Source organism: Nematolebias whitei, chromosome 17 (assembly GCF_014905685.2).
Source record: "Nematolebias whitei isolate Nwh7 chromosome 17, NemWhi1, whole genome shotgun sequence".
NCBI classification, from domain to species: domain Eukaryota; kingdom Metazoa; phylum Chordata; class Actinopteri; order Cyprinodontiformes; family Rivulidae; genus Nematolebias; species Nematolebias whitei.
This window is the reverse complement of record NC_056514.1, coordinates 32,256,314-32,276,124: the sequence shown is the minus strand read 5'-3', so window position 1 is coordinate 32,276,124 and position 19,811 is coordinate 32,256,314. Positions and strand designations below refer to the sequence as shown.

The window sequence follows — 19,811 nt, the reverse complement described above, 5'->3', positions numbered from 1 at the left end:
CACAGAGCGCTACCAGCACATGCAGCAGGCACAACCAGGAACACTTTCTCTTTCTGTCTCTCCTACATAATGACACACATACAGCTCGTCCAGGGAGAGACGAAGAGCCAGATCTGAGACAAGTTCTTCGTCACAGAAGAACACAAGCCTTGGGGGCAGATAGGACGAGAAAAAAAAAAAGGATGAAGGATCTCCCCTGAAGTAATTCACATCAATAAAAGGTGTTTGCAGAGAATGCTGCTTTGGCACCTAATTAGTTTCACATAACAATGTCACTGGACAATTCCTCAGAGGAAGAAGGAAAAACTTGAACAAAATGCAAAGATTGTCAGGTTTTCCTCTTATGTTTGACGGTTATCCCTACGTTAATTACAATCGTCAGTATCAGAAGAGCTGTATGTATTTAGTTTGACCTGAAGTGCACACACAGTTCACACAGTGCAGATCAGCTGCTTTTAATTTTTCACGAGATTAGTTTCTCCTGCCGCTCAGAGATCAGCGATACGACGAGCAACAAACTGACTATTTATGTCGTTGGTGAAGAAATGAGGCAGGCTTGCATGGTTGTGACTAATTAGTGTGCGGGTGAATGTAATATCAAGGCTGACTGTTGTCATGGATACGTTTTAATGTGGGCATGTCTGACTTTGAGTGACAGATACTGAGGAAAATGTGAACAAAAGAGAGCCAGATGTGGCTTGACGTTGACTAAAAACAGAGATAAACAAAACCTCTGAAATTCAATGTAAAGGCAACTCCTACAACTCAAAACCTTTACTTTTAATCTACTTGTTTTTTTGAGACAAGTTGTAGTGACACCAATATGTATGGATTAAATCAAACATGTCAGTATAAGTTTTTGTCCCCGTTCACGGAGTAAAGAGGAGAATTGGAAATACTCTCCGTTCATCCATAAGTCTGTCTTGTGAGCTGGATAACATGAAAAGCAAGTGAGTTACCAACTTTCATTTTTGTGACTAGCTGCATCAAAGCATAAGAAAGGTCCCTATTGAAAATTGCATTGCCATGTCCAAATCCAAGATGGCTGCCACCATATTTAAATATAAACTTTGTGAGCTGGATAACTTCAAAAGCAAGATTGGGATTGCCAAAGATTATTCTGTGGTGGTCAAGGCCACAATTGGCCACCTCCTTGCTCCACCATTGCTCTTGGTGGTGGGTAAAATTGTTCCCTTCACTCACCAGGATCCGTCACGCTGCGCTGGCTCAGAGAAGGAAACAAAAAACCTACCTTGAAAATCCTGCACCAAAAAATTACGATTCAATTACATTCCCTGTTCACTTCCAGTCCAGACAAACACTCTTTTCAGAAACTAAAAAATAATCACTATTTAAATCCCTCAGCAATGGTGGTGGTGGTGGGGGGCATTGGCAAAACTCTTGTTTTAATAAATAGTTCATTGTGGGGTTTTATTGTTCCCATTGGTTTGAATAGTTATATATGTTGTTTCACACTAAAACAAGATGACGTGCTGTGTTTTAAGAGATAAAGTCTTCCCATGTTCCCATTGAGACTCCCCCATGTGACACAGATGTGATTAAAAACGTGGTTTCTTTGGACTTTCCAGAAATGACTTATGAACAACACCAAAAAGAGTTGGAGCATTTTAAAGTTGGACACGTTAAGACTAGAATTATCTGATGCTTTTAGTCCCTACAAACGGATCTCAAGAAACTTTAGAACATACACTACATCTGATGACTATTGTCTGTGTTGGAGAAGTCTTTACTTTCCTAATGATTTAATTTGATTACAAGACATCTTTGATACTCTGTTAACTCGTGAAGTTGACACAAAAGTACATTTTCATTCATGAATAACAGCAGTTATAGCAGCATAAAGTTCATCACATTTTATAATTCTTTTTCCTTAGTTAGTGTAGAAAGTTGGACTTGGCTTTGCCTCCCCAGTTCACAGCTGATTTCCTTGTTTGGATGTGATTCCTAAAGCAGTAGGTGTAAAGCTGGGGTGAACACAGCTTACTGGTGGTTCTTTATATTAATTGTATTTACAAAGTACGTACCGTTATATAATTTCTGTGATGCAGATTTTACAGAATACATGCATTTTCTTTTTATTTTCTTCTTTCCTATGAAGTTCAGATAAACAAAATTAAGTACAGATGGTTGCTTTCTAAACACAAACCAGAGCATATCAGTGTAAAGCTAGCAAAAAGAAATGCTCACACATACCGTATTTTTCAGCCTATAAGTCACGGGTTTTTGCAGAATTTGCATGCCCTGCGATTTAAGGTCAAAGCAACATATTTATGGATGTTTTTCCCATATTTATAAACCAATTTTTTGGCTGAGATATGACCATTTTCATTAATTCTGACTGAAAATTATTTGAACAGTACCATTGTCAGCCACTAGATGGTAGCAGAGTAGTAGTAGTAGCAGTAAGACATGCCGTTGTATCATGTAATAGGTAAAAGTGGCTATAATGACAAATTCTCTGATTGTGTCTCACAAAATTGAAAGAAAACATCAGAAGCGTCCCTACGTGCAGGGGTTCCCCTTTACCGTCACTTCCTGCACATGCAAATATCTCAACAAATGTTCATCTCAAGAGCGTGAAATTTATTTTTTATTTCTAAAATCTGCTCTTTAGGGCTTAGCCCCTATTGTTAACAATGGCTCTTGGCTTGAACATCATGGTGGCCATTGGTGTCAGAAACATTTGTAATGTGTGTGTGTGTGGGGGGGGGGGGACACACCGCTGGGGGGGCCTCCCCCAGAAAATTTTGAGTAAAGTAGATGCCATTTCCTGCATTCTGGTGTATTTTAATGGGTTGTTAATCATCTACGTTTACTTATAAACACTTGTTTCAGTAACTTTTTTTTAAGAGAGCAACAAAAAGTAGCCTGACCAACAGCTCTCCTTGTGTGAATAGAGCATGCTTCGCTGCTCTCACAAATCCTAACACCCCACCGCTCCACCCTCGGTCAACAACAGTTGGCAACTGTAGTGTGGTGCACAATACAGATGCACAAGCTAAGATGCTACAGATGTAGCGCTCCGCTTCTCTCACGCATCCTAACCCCCTCCCCAGCACCTGCAAGTAAGGGGCCTTTCACTTTGGAATAAACTGAGTTGGACGTTGCTGACGAGCCAACTGGAATGATTGACAGGTGGCGTTGAGTTTAAGACTCATGTAAAAAAAGAGTCATAGAGTGAACTGGCCCGTTTAAGACTGTCATCATTTATTCCATATTTATTTCAAATTTATTCAATATTTTGGTGAATTTAAGGTTTGAGAACATAGTTTCCTTACAATATCTTAATGATGGTTTCTTAAATTTTTAGGGTTGTTGAGTTCAAATTTAGGGGTGCTTGAGCACCCCCAAAAATAGGCTAAAATTGCCACTGCCGTCACCTATGGCCACAAACTCTGGGTAGTGACCGAAAGAACAAAATCGCTGATACAGGAGTTCAAAATGAGTTTCCTTTGCAGGATAGCTGGACTCTCCCTTAGAGATAGGGTGAGAAGTTTAGTGATCCGGGAGAGACTTGGAGTTGAACCGCTGCTCCTCCACATCGAGAGGAGCTAGTTGAGGGATGGATGGATGGATGGATATATCACCTGCTGCCTTGCATAGCAAAGTTTTAAACAAAGATTTTATGTGATCTGTTAGTGCTCTGACTGTTTTAGGGATGACTTTCCACTACTACGAAACCAGATTTTAGTCTAATATTTGTAAAAATTACTGTTTGTCATTTTTTGTTTGGCCATTTTGAATTGGATTTACTCTAAAAGTTAATCAGTTGTAAGCAAAGTAAGTCAAATTAATTTAAGGCTTAAAACAATTCACAAATATACTCAGAAGGTTGTACTTGAAAAGCCCTGAAAGTCAACACCAATATTTTAAATACAAAATCAAAAATTGAGACTTTCTGAGAAGTTATTGTTTGTTTTAGTTAAGAGTCTAGCAGCATGTTGGACCAGCTGAAGACGATCAAGGGCTTTTTTTGTTGTTGTTGTTGTTGTTAAATGGGTAAAAAGTGAATTGCAATAATCTAAATGAGAGGAAATTACAGCATGAATATCCATCTTCAGTTCATGATTTGGCACCAGCCTTCTTAATTGGAATATATTTCTCAAATACTAAAAAAATTAATCCTTTTATAAATAATCTTAAAGTGACACTGATAATTACACCAAAACAACAACAAAAAAACATGCATGTCCATCCATTGATCACATTTGTCAAAGACAGCCCAAATATGCATTAAAAAAAAATACTGAGCAGCAATCTCTCTGATGGTATATTTTGCATTGAAATTGAAACCTATATTTTATTTAGTTTGTTTTAACCGACTGATTTATATGTCCTGAACAGTTTGCGTCTTTATTTTCACACTTAATCAAAGATTAGTGTTGCATTTCCACCCTTATTCCAGTTATCCTAGCCATTGTTAGGCTAGTATTCATCATTCCTGTCTCTGTAATTGAGATCCTGTGGGGTAATCCATCACACAGACATTGCTCAGAGATGACATTTTATTGATTTCACAGGGCATGCTTGGGCTTAACCACATCAATCTCTAGGTGACAGTCACTGCAGTAATTGCGTGCCACCGCTGCTAATGGCTATTCTGCTTGACCATCTTGTTGGCCAATTATCCACCTGAGATGCCGCACAGGTGTAAAGAATCATAATGAGACTGTTATGATGAGTTGAAATGGGGATAAGGGCACAGCAGGGTAAATGAAATTCGAGAAGCTTTCATTTTTAGGGCTATTGACTTTTTGACACGGGACAAAAAACACATTTTGACTTGCTGTGTTTCTGCTGGAGAGCTGCTCCTGTGCTGCATGCTAGTTGCTTCCCCCCATTCTCCACCCTCCTACTGAAAGAGTCATTGCCTGGTATGCTCTAGTGGTTCTGTTCATGACATGCTTCATGTAGGCTGGGAGTTGCATTGAGCTCAGGGTAAGCAGGGGGAATTTTGCTTCTCCGCTCTACTTGGCACCGGCCTCCGACGCTGCCTAATGTCAGACAGATCACAGCCAGCAAGACTGGCCCTCTTCCCTTACTGGAAAAAAGCTAAGTTTCTAACACTCAAACCAGGTCTTTTTTGGCTCAAAGAGGGAGTTCTCATGCACACAATCCCATTTTTCTCTTTGGCGTTTTCCAAGTGAAGCTGGGTTTTTGCCACTCGCCACATGAAAGTGAAAAAACATTATTGGAACCATATTTCCTCACAAGTCCTTCAGCTTAAATGCAATGTACATGACCAATTGAAATTCAGAGATTGATTTGTACAACAAATGCTCTTTAATACAATTTTTATTTGCTTTTCGTTCGTCATACTTAACTTTGATATTTGTTCATAAGTATTTTTTTTGAGGATGTCTGAGTTTAATGAGACATAAAGTGCAAAAGTAGGGGCTGAGATGGGGTAAAGGTAGGGCAGCTGACTCAGGACCCAAAACCAGGTTCGATTCCCAGCCATACCCACATGTCGTGGTGTCCCTGAGCAAGACACCTACCAGTAATCCCTAATTGCTCCCCAGGTGTTCACATAGCTGCCCACTGCTCCACCTGGGTGTATCTCAGGTGCAATGGGTTAATTGCGGAGATCTAATTTCGCCATTGCATGCAATAATGACAACACGTAGCACTTAAAGCGTTGCACATTGATCCAAATTGCACTTCCATTAGGCAGTAATGGTCACAGCAAAAAGTAAAAAAAAGATTTTCAGCACTAAATTTTTTTTAAGTGCGTAAAATAGTAGGTTTTTGTATGTTTTTCTAAGCTCAGTTATATATATATATATATATATAAAACATAAAAAATAAAAAAAGATTGTCCCATTGTCGCACTGGACATAAATTGTAACTTTCACTTGTGTTCTGTTTAGCCTGCGGCAGTTGCCCTACCTTTTTCTCTAAATTTGAGTCTGTCTTCAAGCCACTTGGTAGCAGTATTTTTTAGGAATTCCTCTTTTTTTTTTTTTTTTTTAGAAAATAGCTTGTCTATCTCCTCTTGGACTTTAATTACATCCCTGTTTAGCATTTGATGTTCTTCCAAGGTTTGATTAAAAGTCCCTCAAGCAGAGTGAACTCAATTCAATGTTAAAAAAATAAAAAAAGTAAAGGCATTCTACAGTTCATGACTTTATTCCAGCTCTTGTTTCATGTGTTCACGCTTGACATTTGGTTAGCGGCACAACATAATTAGAATCTGTAAAAAAACATTTCTAGTATAATCGAAACAGAGTTATGCATCTTTCCATTTTTATTCACTCATCCAACATTGGGTCACAAAGGCAACAACCAGATGGGAAACCCAGACATGCCTCTCACCTGTGACTTTCTTTAGTGCTTTTGCTGGAATCTTGTAAATTTACTAGGCCAAAAGAGAAGTAAAACCCATCTTGTGATTTCTGCACAAGGTCTTAACTCCCAAAGGATCTGCCTGGAAATAATCTAATAATAAGTAACCAGGAGGCATCCTGATCATGTACCTGAACCACTTCACCTGAGTACTTTGAATGTGGAGGAGAAATGGCTCTACTCTGAGCTGCTCCAAATGTCGTTAGTGTCAGCCTCCACACCATCACAGACATCTACACCTCCAGATGCAAGAAGAGGGCCACCTGCATCATGAAGGACCCCACTCACCCAGCACACACACTTTTTGCCCCGCTCCCCTCAGACAGAAGGTTGCGGAGCATTAAGAGTAGAACCACTAGACTGAGGAACAGCTTCTACCCTGAAGCTATTAGACTCATAAATCCCTAACCAGGATAATCACAGTAAGGAATAAAAGTAAAATCACTGTAATGCCACTTTAATTGGTGATATATGAATTATCTGTGCTGCTGATTATCCATGCTGCTGATCTCATGCTGATGACTATCTCATGCTGCTGTATTCATTCGTACCCATCTATTCACTACAGACTCATGTTCAGGCTGCTGCTTAATATACCATATTATTTTACATTATTTGTGTTTATATTATATTACCTTAGCTTTTTTATCGTATCGTTTCATTTTCGTTTAGCATATATCTTAGATCTTTACATACTGCTTATTTTTATACTTTATATTTTTGCTATATTTGGGTGTAACTGGGACCCTGAGTACACAATTTCGTTCCACCTCATGTACCAAATGTGATGCGAATGACAATAAAGATACTTGAACTTGAACTTGAAATGACCAAGCTCCTTGTGTTTTCTCAAAAGGTAGTATCTCACCGGCTGCTACTGCTAGTTGGCGATCAACATTGGCGAGGGTATCTCCAAAATGTCTCGTAACGTTTATGGAAGTTCTTACACTCCTTGAGAAAATCACTCAAGTGCACATTTTTGTCAGTTGAATTTTGAACATGTTCAGAAAAAAGCTCTTGTCTGACAGGAAACATGTCTATGTCAAAAACTATGACAATAATGAACAATAATTTAAAAAATAAAACACTTCTCAAAATCTGCCTCTCTTCACGAGCATGTCCAGAGCGTGTCCAGCATATTGGTAGAAAGCTGTTAGAACAGGGGTGGGCAAATTTTTTGACTCGTGGGCCACACTGGGTTCTAAAATTGGAGCGAAGGGCCGGGCCATGAGAGTTGAATGAATGAGTCAGTTCCTCTCAAGTCTGAGACCATCGTTCTCGACCGGGAACGAGTGGAATGCCCCCTCCGGGTCATGGGAGAGACTTTACCTCAGGTGGAAGAGTTGAAGTATTTGGGCATCTTGTTTATGAGTGATAATGGTATGATGGAGTGATTATGGTAAGATGGAGCGGGAGATGGATTGACAGATTGGGGCCTCATCCCCAGTAATGAGAGCATTGCTTCTGTCAGTCATGGTGAAGAAAGAGTTGAATCGAAAGGCAAATCTCTCAATTTGCTGGTCTATCTATGTTCAAACCCTCATCTATGGTATGAAGTTTGGATTGTGATGAAAAGCACAAGATCCTGGATACAAGCAGTCAAAATGGGCTTCCTTCATAGGGTGGCTGGGTTCAGCCTTAGAAATAAGATGAGGAGCTCCATCATCCAAGGGGAGCTTGGAGTAGAACCTGGATGGCACCTCATCATGGATGGATTATTTTATATATATATAAACATGAAAGTCATTAAATGGTTAGCCACCGCCTTTTTTTATGCGAGTATATAACATTTCTCTGTGCAAAACAAAAATAATACAAAAACAACACAAGTGACATTTAGTTGCTGGCATTCAAGATCAGTTTTATTTGACTTTGTTGCTTTTCTGTTTGCATTGTCATATCCAGACATAGACAAATCAAAGTACTCTTCTTGTATATATTTTTTCGAAAATATGTTTTTTTGGACAGCGATAAAAAACACAACTGTAAATATGTACAGTGGCTTGACGTGCAGAAATGTAAAATAAAAAAATCTGGTTTTGGTGCAAAGTAGTGCAAACATATTTACCCCCGGTTGTGTCACATGAAGTTTTTGTTCTTGCTTCGATGTCAGGCTGCCATCCCTTTGAGACCGTTTCTGTCATATTAATTGGGAAAATCTCTCCACCAATGCCAACCCCCTGTCAATCACGCTGAGCCCTGCTGGAGGCTCATCTTCTGGGTAATGCATTTTAAATGGAGGGGCGTGACCCCACCTCTCCCTGTGCATCATTAACTTCCCACTGATTAACAAACACTAAGCTGCTGAGACCATGTGGGGCAGGCGGCTGGTGGCATTAGGCACATAATGTAGAAGGCTGTTGGTTCGTTGCTCGGCATGGATGAAATGCACCCAAAAACTTTGTCAGCTGGGCGGAACTGAGGCAAAATTTTTCACTATAGTATTTCTGGACGTTGATGACTCATTATAGCAAATTTCATTCGTGTTTTTTTGGTTTGTTTTCCTACTTCTTGGGAGACATTATTGTTTACTCTCATCACACTTTCAGTGATGGTATATTTAAAATCCTAATTACAGCTTTTTGAAAAACAAGATAAGATAAGAACGTTATTGATAAGATCTAAAAAAAGTTAAATCTGGTCCTCTGGACATTCAAAAAAACAAAGCAAAACAACAAAAAAATGTAGAAATGTTTCGTCTTTCATCCGAAAGACTTCCTCAGTCTGAGGTGCTGTATTCAGCTCAGACTTATAAATAGCACCTTCTCAGAGTGGATCAACCAGTTTGCTGCTGACAACCAAAACCAGCTGCTCACATGGTCAAGAAGGACCATCAGCCTAACGATGGATCATTAGCACACATTAGCCGTCTGTGAATAGTAAACAGCCATCAGTGTGTCCAGAGGGCCAGATTTAACTTTTTTAGATTTTTTCTACTTGGATTATTGAGCATGCATCAGGATGTTATTGATAAGAGCATTTATTTACTTGTCTTTCTTTTTATCATGTAGACTAGTCAGTTTTGGTTAGACTGCAACAGTAAGACATAGCTAGTAAACTTTGAACCTTGTCCACACTAACTTTGATGTGTATAAAAACCACCTTTTTAGTTTGCTTCTCTCATCTACTTGCAAACAATAGCGTAAGAAAAATGGGGATTTGATTACTGTAACTCTTAATGCTAAAATTTTAAAACTTTTTTTTTGGCATATCAGGTTGTACTTGACCAAATGAGAGTTTGATAACTTCCCCACAAATTAACGTCAAATAAGAAAAATTCCATCTCAATCTTCTACTACTTATCCATCATCAGGTTGCAGAGGCAAATGGTCCAAGGAGAAACTCAGACATCCTTTTCCACAGTGACACTCTCCAGTTCCTCTTGGGGAACCCCAAGGGGTTCCCAGGCCAGAGAAGACACAAGGCCTCCAGTGAATTCTGGTTCTGCCTCAAGTCTTCCCAGTGAAATGTACCCGGAAAACTTTCAAAGGGAGATGTCCAGGAGGCATCCTAATTAGCTGGGAACATAAACAGACAACCAAATTAGGGGCTTTACCTTTCAGCTTAACTCTTTATTCACCATGACCAACCGAAGCAACACCCTCATTACTGATGTTTGTGCTGATGTTCGACGTAATGTTTTTATGCTATTAGTGCTTAGTGTATATTTAGTTGATGTTTTTCTTAGTTAATATCTTAGATGTTATTGTTTTTCTTTTACATTTTATTGTTGGATGTAACTGGGACACTGTGTACATAATTTCGCTCTACCACATGTACCACATGAGGTGTGAATGACAATGAAGAATCTCTGACTCTGATTCTGATTACTTTTCATACTTTTCAAGGCTCTAATCTGCCAATTCATCACTTGTGAACATGAGACCCAGATACTTGAACTCCTCCACCTGAGGCCCAAACCCATAAAATAAAAACATGTTAAAGGAAAGTATAAAAATGAATGTTCTTAAGGCAGCAATAAGTTCTGTTAGCTGAAGTAAAATAATGTGTATCATTAAATATATGAAACTTGCTTAGCTGTCCCAAATTAGTCTGATATATTAAATATTAGGTCTAAATTTGGTTTTGAAGGGTAGTTAAAATAACAACAAAAACAAAAAAAAATAGGAGTCTGCCTAAATATTACAAATGCATGTAAAACTACGGGCACGCAGTTGGTAGAGCTGCCGCCTGTCAGTGAGAAAGTCGTTGGTTAGAATCCCGGCCGGGGGGCCATTCTGGGTGAAGTTTGCATGTTCTCTCTGTGCATGTGTGGGTGTTCTTCGAGTACTCCAGTTTCCTCCCACAGACAAAAGACATGCATGTTAGGCTGATTGGTAACTCTAAATTGTCCCTAGGTGTGAATGAGAGAGTGAATGGTTGTTTGTCTCTATGTGTCCCTGTAATGGACTTGTGACCTGTCCAGGGTGTCCCCCGCTGCTCACACAATGACTGCTGGATATGGACACCAGTGACTCCCATGACCCGAAAAGGAAGAAGTGGGTAAAAGATAATGGATGGAAAACTACACTTTAAATGTCAAAAACTATTTTTGCTTCTAAAAAGAGATTTGTGGAATCAATCATAGTTGTTAGGGTTTAGTGAGACTGACTCTAAATTGATCTAGTTTCCATTTAAGGAGGCATTAACAAAGCGAGTCTAATTCGCAGAACATTACAGATAAACACACATATGGATGACACATGGGTATCTATGTTTTGTCACACTCACCCTCTTACAAACAGGCAGTGAAGCAGAAATGTTGCACACATCACATCCACCGCACCGGGTTGTCTATCAAGGGCAGATGTGGGTTTTGTATGTTCAGTTGAGAACGTAGACCTAATTAAGTCTGTAGAAATGCATCATTTTATTTGGCTCTCTCGACTCTTTGGCCTTGCTTTGATGCAGTGATTATTACCAGGTCTTTGGCTCTGTAGAGTACTCGAGGGTGGGGAAGCATTGTGTCTCATGCTGACAGCTCCCAAACAAAATAACCCCCCTCTCCTTGGGTTGTTGCAGCTGAAACTCCCAGCTGGGTTGTCAGTGGTGAGGTCAGTAAGAGAATCCAGCTGTCTGCTGAGGTTTGTTCCCTGGCATTGAACCAGCCAACCATCTGTAGATCTTCTAGAATTGAATATTGAACATGTGCTCGCTGTATGTAGTACATGGTCACACTGAGGACTCGGTTTGCTTGCAAAAATAGTGGCTTCAAAAACAGATGTTTATGATATAATCATGGAGAGAGTTTCTTTTTCATTTGGATCATATGTTGTTTTCTTTTTGCTGTTGATCCACAGTTCCTCTCTGGCTGGGTGTCCTTCCACCCCATCAGAGAAAAGAACAGAACCCAGTTACCTCTTGTAGTGCTGTAATGGCATATCTTGATTTGTGTCTTTACATTCACATTGACATGATGACTCATTGTTTATATGGTCTTCTTACATGATAAATTATCCATCAAGCAGCCCTTATATCCATGTCCACCAGTGGTCCTCAGGACACACTGCCCTACTTCAACACACCTGGTTTAAATGAATGCATCATCATCAAGCTTTTGTAGAACCTGCCAATAAGCTGTTGAGGTTATTCATTCCTTTAACCAAGTGGTGTTGGATTACACCACATCTAAAACATTTAGGACAGTGTGACCTGAAGAACCAGGATTGTGAAACAAGCCTTATACAATGTTTGTTGTTGCTGGGTTGTTGTATTAGTCTAACTTGTGATTGAGAGTTTTGGTTTTAATGGGGAAAAAGTAATGCTTCCTCGAGGTTGGGGGTGAGTCTCTGCCCCAAGCAGAAGAGTTTTTATATCTGGGAGTCTTGTTCACGAGTGATGGTAGGATGGAGAGGAAGATGGATCAGTGAATCAGGGCTTCGTCCACAGTAATAACAAAATGCAAAGCCCTCAATTTGCTGTGTTCCAACTCTCACAAATGGTCATGATGCATGGATCTTGTGGCAGCTCGACGGCGTAGTGGTTAGCAGTGTTGTCTAAAATCAACAAGGTCCTGGGTTCAAGGGTCAGAACTGCGTGGAGTTTGCATGTTTTCCTCGTGGTTAGCTGGGTTTCCTCTGGGTACTCCAGCTTTTTCCCACAGTCCAAAAACATGCATGTTAGATTGTCTTAAAGCCCAGGCCTTCCTTACAAATTTGGGATGCAAGCGACTGAAAGGCTGGACTCTGTCATCCTGGAGGAACTGTTTTTGGGATCAGAGTGTTTGCACCTGGGATTTGTGGCTTCAAGTGCTACCTGCTATCGTGCACATAATTGTGGTGGCATATGACTTCAAGTATGAAAGAATTAAATACAACTAAACATGTTGGAAAAATGAATATTTGAATATACTTCCACAAGATATGAACTACGAATATCAATGAGTCCACACCTATAAACGATTTCTGGTAGGTTTTTTTATTTTATTTTTCTATATTTATTTATTTATTTTTACCAAGCGTATTGTCCAATTTGTTTATGTGGAAGGGGCAGGATTTATGATGATGCTGGTCCAATCCTGTTCAGCCTCCAGGTTCATAAGTGATAAAAGTTTGCTTTAACGGTCAGTGGCTCACACACTACCTAAATTATCAGAAATGGGTTGCAATTTTTTGAGGACTTTAGCTCTAAATCTTCTGGCTTATCTTTGTTCAACAGTTCTAATTTTCATTGAGAAGACTTTATTGTGACATTTTGCACTGTGATATAAGTAACTGCATGTCAACAAATCTTTCTATTCCACCCATCTGATAGGAAGAGAAATAGCCATTTTTAATATTGCTCCTCATTGGAAATAATTTTCTTACACACCAATACTTTCCTTACTATGATTTTCTGATGTTCTTTTTCTCATTCAACATATTTTCTGCCTCCAACTTTTGCTAAATATGCATGTGTAAAATTTATTTAGACATTGAGGGACATTGCAAGTTTCTTGAATATAATCTTTGAAGTATTCATAGTTGCTGATGATGCTAATCTGTTGTCTCAAATTTGAAATTTTTGTTCTCAAACGCCAATATTTGTGGCAATATGAAAATCAGAGTTAGACTGTAAACCTCGTTTCTAAGCCTGAAGGGGTTTAATGTATTGTTCATGACTTAGGTGATTGTTCAGGTAATTTTCTTGATAACACAACCACAGCAGAGGAAAAGTATACTAGTCAAAAAGTACCAATAGGTGCAAAATGTGTCCTAATTTTGAACATGTGGTTTTAACTTTCAATAAAACCAAACGCATACAGAAAAAAGATTCAGCTATTGCCAGTTCTAACCTAAACAAAGTGGTAAAATAAAGAACCAAAATAATTAAATGATTTGAACCTGTTATTGGAATTAATTTGTATGAATAGCCCTCCTTCCATCCATTATCCTTATCCACTTCTTCTTACCACTGGCAGAGTCATACAGTATATACGTAGTTATGGATCCCATTATGCTGGGGCTGGGTCCGAGTTTGTTTACATTCCCTGTACATACCAATTGGTCTAATACCGTATTTTTCGGACTATAAGGCGCACCAGATTATAAGGCGCAATATCAATGAATGGGTCTGTTTTCATACATAAGGTTCACCGGATTATAATGTGCATTAAGCAAAACAAGTTCATTTTGACAGATTTTTGAGCGCCATGTACCACATAACATCGGTTCAAGGTCAGTAAGCACAACCAGAATTAATGCATAAGGTGTACCGGATTATAAGGTTCACTGTCAATTTTTGAGAAAATTAAAGGATTTTAAGTGTGCCTTATAGTCCGAAAAATACGGTAGATTAATTTTTTGATGCACCTTTTTGATTTGCATAAGTTTTAATCTCAATAGAGGACAGAGCAATATAAAAAAAAGAATACATGCAGTTGAAGCCAGTAAGTAGAAAGTGTTTGAAAATAATTTTAAAAAGAAAAGGGGTCTTTTTGAATCTGTAATTATAGAGTATCTCCTCCTAAGATGCTTTTCTTAATTTAATTTAATTTAATTTATTCACTTGGTCACTGAAGTCCTATTCTATTTGGGTTTCTGCTTCAGGGATAACAAGAACCAGAATATATATTTTTTGAAAACCCCATAAAATTTCAGTCACCATTTATTTAATCGCATCTGTAACTGAAAATGATTACTTCACCGTTAGGTCCATCAGCTCATTACGTGCTATTGTCAACAGCCTCTAAGCTAATTACTGTTTCGCTGTATGATGGAATGAGTTATTGATTGATATTGAATGCTTCGTCATGGTGTGCGCACATGTTGCCAAAGTGTCTTAATGAAAATGTCACTGCAGTTTTTTTTCTTTCTTCGTGCCTACAGCTGCTCAGATCAATTTATGTGATCCTAAAACAGGGTTAAGTGTTAAATCGTGTCAGACTGTTTATCTTCCACGCGGGCATAGCTGTCGTGGAAAGACTTAAAACCTGATGATTAATCCCCCACTTTTTTTAAAAAATCCCCTAGGATTACTTATAATTATTTTTCTTGTCTTTATTTATCTTTTTAGGGGGCTGTTTGCCAGTAACTATACAGAAACCCATTACCTGGAAGATGGGACTACAGTCACAGGTCCTCACAACGTCACGGTACGTTTATTTTATTTTCAGTGTGTAAACTTGGGTTCTAACCAAGCACCTCTTATGCCTGTAGGATTTCTGGGAAACCCTTTTGGAAATACTCTGCTTCCTTGTGCTAATATTAGGGTGACTGAAGAAGTGAATAAAAATTAAATTGCAGTCAGAGTCCGCTTTTAACCCACCTGAAATTGCTCATAACATGTAGGTGAGTGGGTCCATTTTCAGAAAGTTGATTCATATTTGATGAACTAAAGGCAGACAGAGGTCAGAGAATAGACACAGTTTTAGGAAATATCTCAAGTCTTTTATAATGGATAAGCTTAAAACCATCCCCAAAAAATGATTTGTTATGCAGGTCCTCACGAATATCTTGAATTAGTGAACATTTAAGTGCACTTCAGAACTCACACTAACTGAAATATTCATTTTATTTATGAGCTTTGTACTTGGTGAATTGAGTTAGCATATTTATCTAAAACACATCTGTGAAATCTGTCAAATGACATATTTTTCATCATTTGCAACTCCAAGTCCAGGTTGACATATAGCTACATGCATAGTTTTTGGTCTATTGCTGCACAAACTACTTTCAATTTTACTTTAGTGCCAGGATAAATATTGCTTATATTCATCAAACTCAATTAGGCACCCCTCAGCAAAATATGCTCAGCTTTTTAACGCCTGAATTCTTTGAAAATATCTTCCATGGATACATAAATATCCTGCTATGCAAATATATTTACTTTATGTTATGATAAAATAAAGAGGTAATTATAGTACACTGCATTGAAAGCGGCTTAATCACGTGGAACAGTTTTATATGCTTTGTAGCTCCCACCAGCTGGCTTTATTTCACGGATTTGTTCATCTGCAGTTTGGAAAGCAATTAAATACCTTTTTTTTTCAGAATACCGAAAAAGCATAGTAAACAGCCTGCAGGGGTTCTGTGTGCAAAACACTTAACTGACTTATAGCTGAAATGCACAAAAAGGGGGATTAATTGAATTACATAATGTGCAAATTAACAATATATTTCACTTGAAGCTTCTGCAAAACTAGAGCTGCAGTTTCTGGTTTCAGCTCATTAGAATCATTGTCATTCCAAAGCATAGAGAATAAAAGGAGTTGTAGCAGGTCTTCTGGGTGCGTTCTGAGATGCCACCATTTAGTTGTCTAACTGCGGGTGGAAAGATCAGTTTTCAATTTGGAAAATAATATAATTGCAGCCAGAAGTCTACATACACCAATCACAGCACAGACATGAATGTTTAATAATTTGGGGCTTGTATTGATTTATTTGAACCATTCTTTTCCCTGAGTGGAATGGTTAAACAAAATGCCACTTCAGTGGCTTTTAATCAAGCATTGGGTGCACAAGTTTGAATTTATGGTATCTGCTGAAACATCAGTCTCACTGTCTGGTTTTACATTGTCGTGGACTGAAAGGGCACCGACCAAGAAAGAAGTCCCAGCTCAAAAAGCAACACTTTTCATCTCGACTGAAATTTGCAGCTGCCCATACGGACAAGCCAAATTATTCTGGAGAAAAGTTTTATGGGCAGATGTGGCAAAGATTGAGCCATTTACCCACCATGGCAAGATGTTTGTTTGAAAGAGTCAAAGTGAGGCTTTCAAACATGGTGGTGGAAGCATCATGCAGTGGTTTCCAACCCTGGTCCTTGAGGAACACCATCATGCATGTTTTGCATGTTGTTTCGCTCCTCCAACACAACTGATTCAGTGATTTAATTACTTACTCATGTTCTGCAGAAGCCTGTTAATCACCTATTAATTAAAATCAGGCATGTAGGAGCAGAGAAACAACTACCGTATTTGCCGCCGTACACGTCGTATAAGTCGCATCAGTCCAAATATATCTAATCAAGTGGAAAAAAATAAATATGTCACTTCGCTATACAAGTTGCATCTATTATGCGTCACCGCTGACCACCCAGAAATGTGGGCCGGTGTTGTACCAAAAATCGATTGGCTGCCAAATGGTGGCCGCGGGAGCATACACAGGAGGACTTTAACAAGATTAACACTTAAAAATAATAATTTGTTTGCTCAAAATTATAATAAAGGTGTGTCTCAGTGAAACCTTTCCTTAATAAATCACTTTAATGGTCAAATCAGCTGCATTTCTCTTTGGCATCACGGTGAAATGCAGCTGATTTGACGTTTGCTCCAGGAGTTCCGGAGCAAGACAAAGGTGGCTTGGTATGGCAAGCCAAGTGTCCCATTAAAATCCACTTTAGCTATTAATGAGACACTTGGCTTGTCATATTACTCGAGCGCTCTCAAGTGGCTGCAAATGGCAGTGTTCAATATTTTCCATGTCAGAATGAATGAAATCATCAGATTTCAGCCAAAAATTAGGTTATAAATATGGGGGGGAAAAACATAAATAAGTCGCTTCGCTGTATAAGTCACAGGGCATGCTAATTTATGCAAAAAGGTGCGACTTATACAGCGAAAAATATGGTAAAACACGCAGGATGGTGTTCCTCAAGGACCAGTGTTGGGAACTCCTGACAAGAAGGATTATGTCCATTGTAATCTCCTTGTCCTCCCTTATGTTCAGCTTCACTTCAAATCAACAGCTGAATAATTAACACCTGGACATAACTGGGTAATCCAACAGGATAATGATCCTGAACACACCAGAACTGGTTTTTGAGTGGATAAGCCAGGGTTGCATTAAATTTCGGGAGGGGGAGGGTGTCTTTTTTCAGCTGCTCCCTTCGACAGGGGTTGCCTCAGCAAACTCACCTGCACAACGACATTGGGGGTTTAGGGCCCAGAGTGGGGCAAACAAGGGTGGAGGCAAGTGTGGGTTCTTCACCTTTCCCACCAACATTTTGATGTAGCTGGTCCTTAGAGTCAAACCGGCAACCATCCAATCACAGGCTCGCCTTCTCTGACCTGTGCGCCACCAATCCCCCATTAGATTTCTGGAATGACCTTCCCAAAACCACAACCGCAACCCAATTTTACATTTGTAGAATAAGCTTAAGAGCCACATCTGTTCCAGGAAACCAAATGATTTAAGTAAACTCAAACAATTCTACCAAAGAGACTGGTCAAATATTGAGCCAGAATTAGAAGCTTGTTGATGATTTTAAAAAGCATGTGGTCGGGGTGCAGCTTGCTAAGGGACGTTTAAAATATTAATGGGTGCGTCATTTTTGACCCAGTGAGATAATAAAAAAATCAAAATAAATCCAATCTTGTGTTTTGTTTTTATAATCATTGAAGTTGTATGTTGTGTATTCATTCCCCCTTGGCAAAAACATGGTTTAAGCTAATTATTAAAAGTCCTAATTCAATTTGACGTTCATGCCCATGATGAGTGTATGAAAACATCTGACTGCAGCTCCATAAATTTTTTTTGTTTTATTCAAGAACATTTAAATTAAAGCCATATGATCTGGGAAGAGGAGTGAATCCCTAAACGCATGAAAAAAGCAGCAAATGTTTGCTTTAACTAGTTTTAGGTCAAATACCTGTTTAGCTGATTGACTATATGAACATTTGAACATCTTTTTGACCTCTGCCCCTCTTCTCATTCCTCTCCCATGACTACAGCTAGTTCTTCATGGGAGGACAATTTCACTGAAAACAGCCAGATCTTTTGAGACTGTACAGTAATTTATTTGTCCTGCCTGCAGGGAGGGAGGCTGATATAGTCATCTGGGTGAGGGATCTTGCAGATTCAGTTCTGTATCAACAGCGAGGCACTGCTGGGAGTGACTTCAGCATGAGTCAGCCTTTTTCTCCAGTTCTGTTTTACACCCTCTTCCCTTCTCACCAAGTCTAAATCCACATGGAGCACAATAAACAAGTGTCATGCGCTGCAACAAAAGCCATCCACTGGGAAAATCAATCACCTCCATGGATATTAAATAGTTAGCTTGGAATAATAAATGTCTATCTGGATTCACACGAAGGGTTACCTCCCACAATAATCTGGATTTTAGTTATGAATCTTACTTTATCACACATGATTTATTAACACTTAAGCACTTTTTGTCTCCCTTTCAGCAGAAACCATAGAAACTAAAAGTCTATTCATATCCTATATCAATACATCTTAGTCATGATCTCATCAAAAAAACATGAGAAGACAGCATTAACTCAGTGCACTAACTCCAACCCTGCTCCTCCAAACTAAACTAAGAATTCATTTGTTTTATGATGCGCTGTCCAGTTTTTGGCCTTTCTTACCACACTATAATTACCACACTCTTTTACTGTGCCACTACAATTAGCTTAAAGAGCTAAAGATAGGAAACGTAGTAAACATAAATGTAGTAAACCCCCCAAAAAACCCCAAACAGATTGAAACAACCTGTAAAAAGCTGTATGAATGGTCCTCTTCATTCTTTGGCTGCCCATTAGTGCAGTTGGTTAGCACAGCTCTTTGCAGTTAGAAGGTTGCAGGTTCAACTCCTAGCTGGGTCCTTTCAAGGTCGAGTTTAGCATGTTCTTACGGTGCATGCTAGGGTTTTCTTTTCTGAGCACTCTGGTTAGTTCCACACAGTTCCAAATACATGCATGTTAGATTACCTGGCTACTCTAAAGGTGTGAGTATGAATGGTTGGATGTCAGATGCACCTGTGATAGATAAATGATCAGTTCAGGATGCGCACCATCTTTTGCCCATTGACCACTGAAGATACCATACCATACCATACCAATTTATTTATATAGCACTTAAAACAGCAACAAGGCCAACCAAAGTGCTGTACAAAAGAACACAAACATGCACAGCGGACAGGAAAACATAAAATAGAAATACAGATACAAATAGCAGCAGAAGCTAACTAAAATGGCCAACAGAGTAGAGAACAGACCGGACCAAAACAAATCACACCGTGTT

General features: G+C 39.0%; 1 protein-coding gene across 1 annotated transcript in view; it reads left to right on the top strand.

Annotated features, from left to right (window-relative positions):
- The window catches only part of LOC119423519 (disintegrin and metalloproteinase domain-containing protein 12), a 175,956-nt gene that overhangs the window by 46,710 nt on the left and 109,435 nt on the right, over positions 1-19,811 (top strand). The window contains exon 4 of the mRNA XM_037690916.1: positions 14,860-14,938. Within this exon, the coding sequence (XP_037546844.1) occupies positions 14,860-14,938 (79 nt within the window). The remainder of the gene's footprint in view (positions 1-14,859; positions 14,939-19,811) is intronic.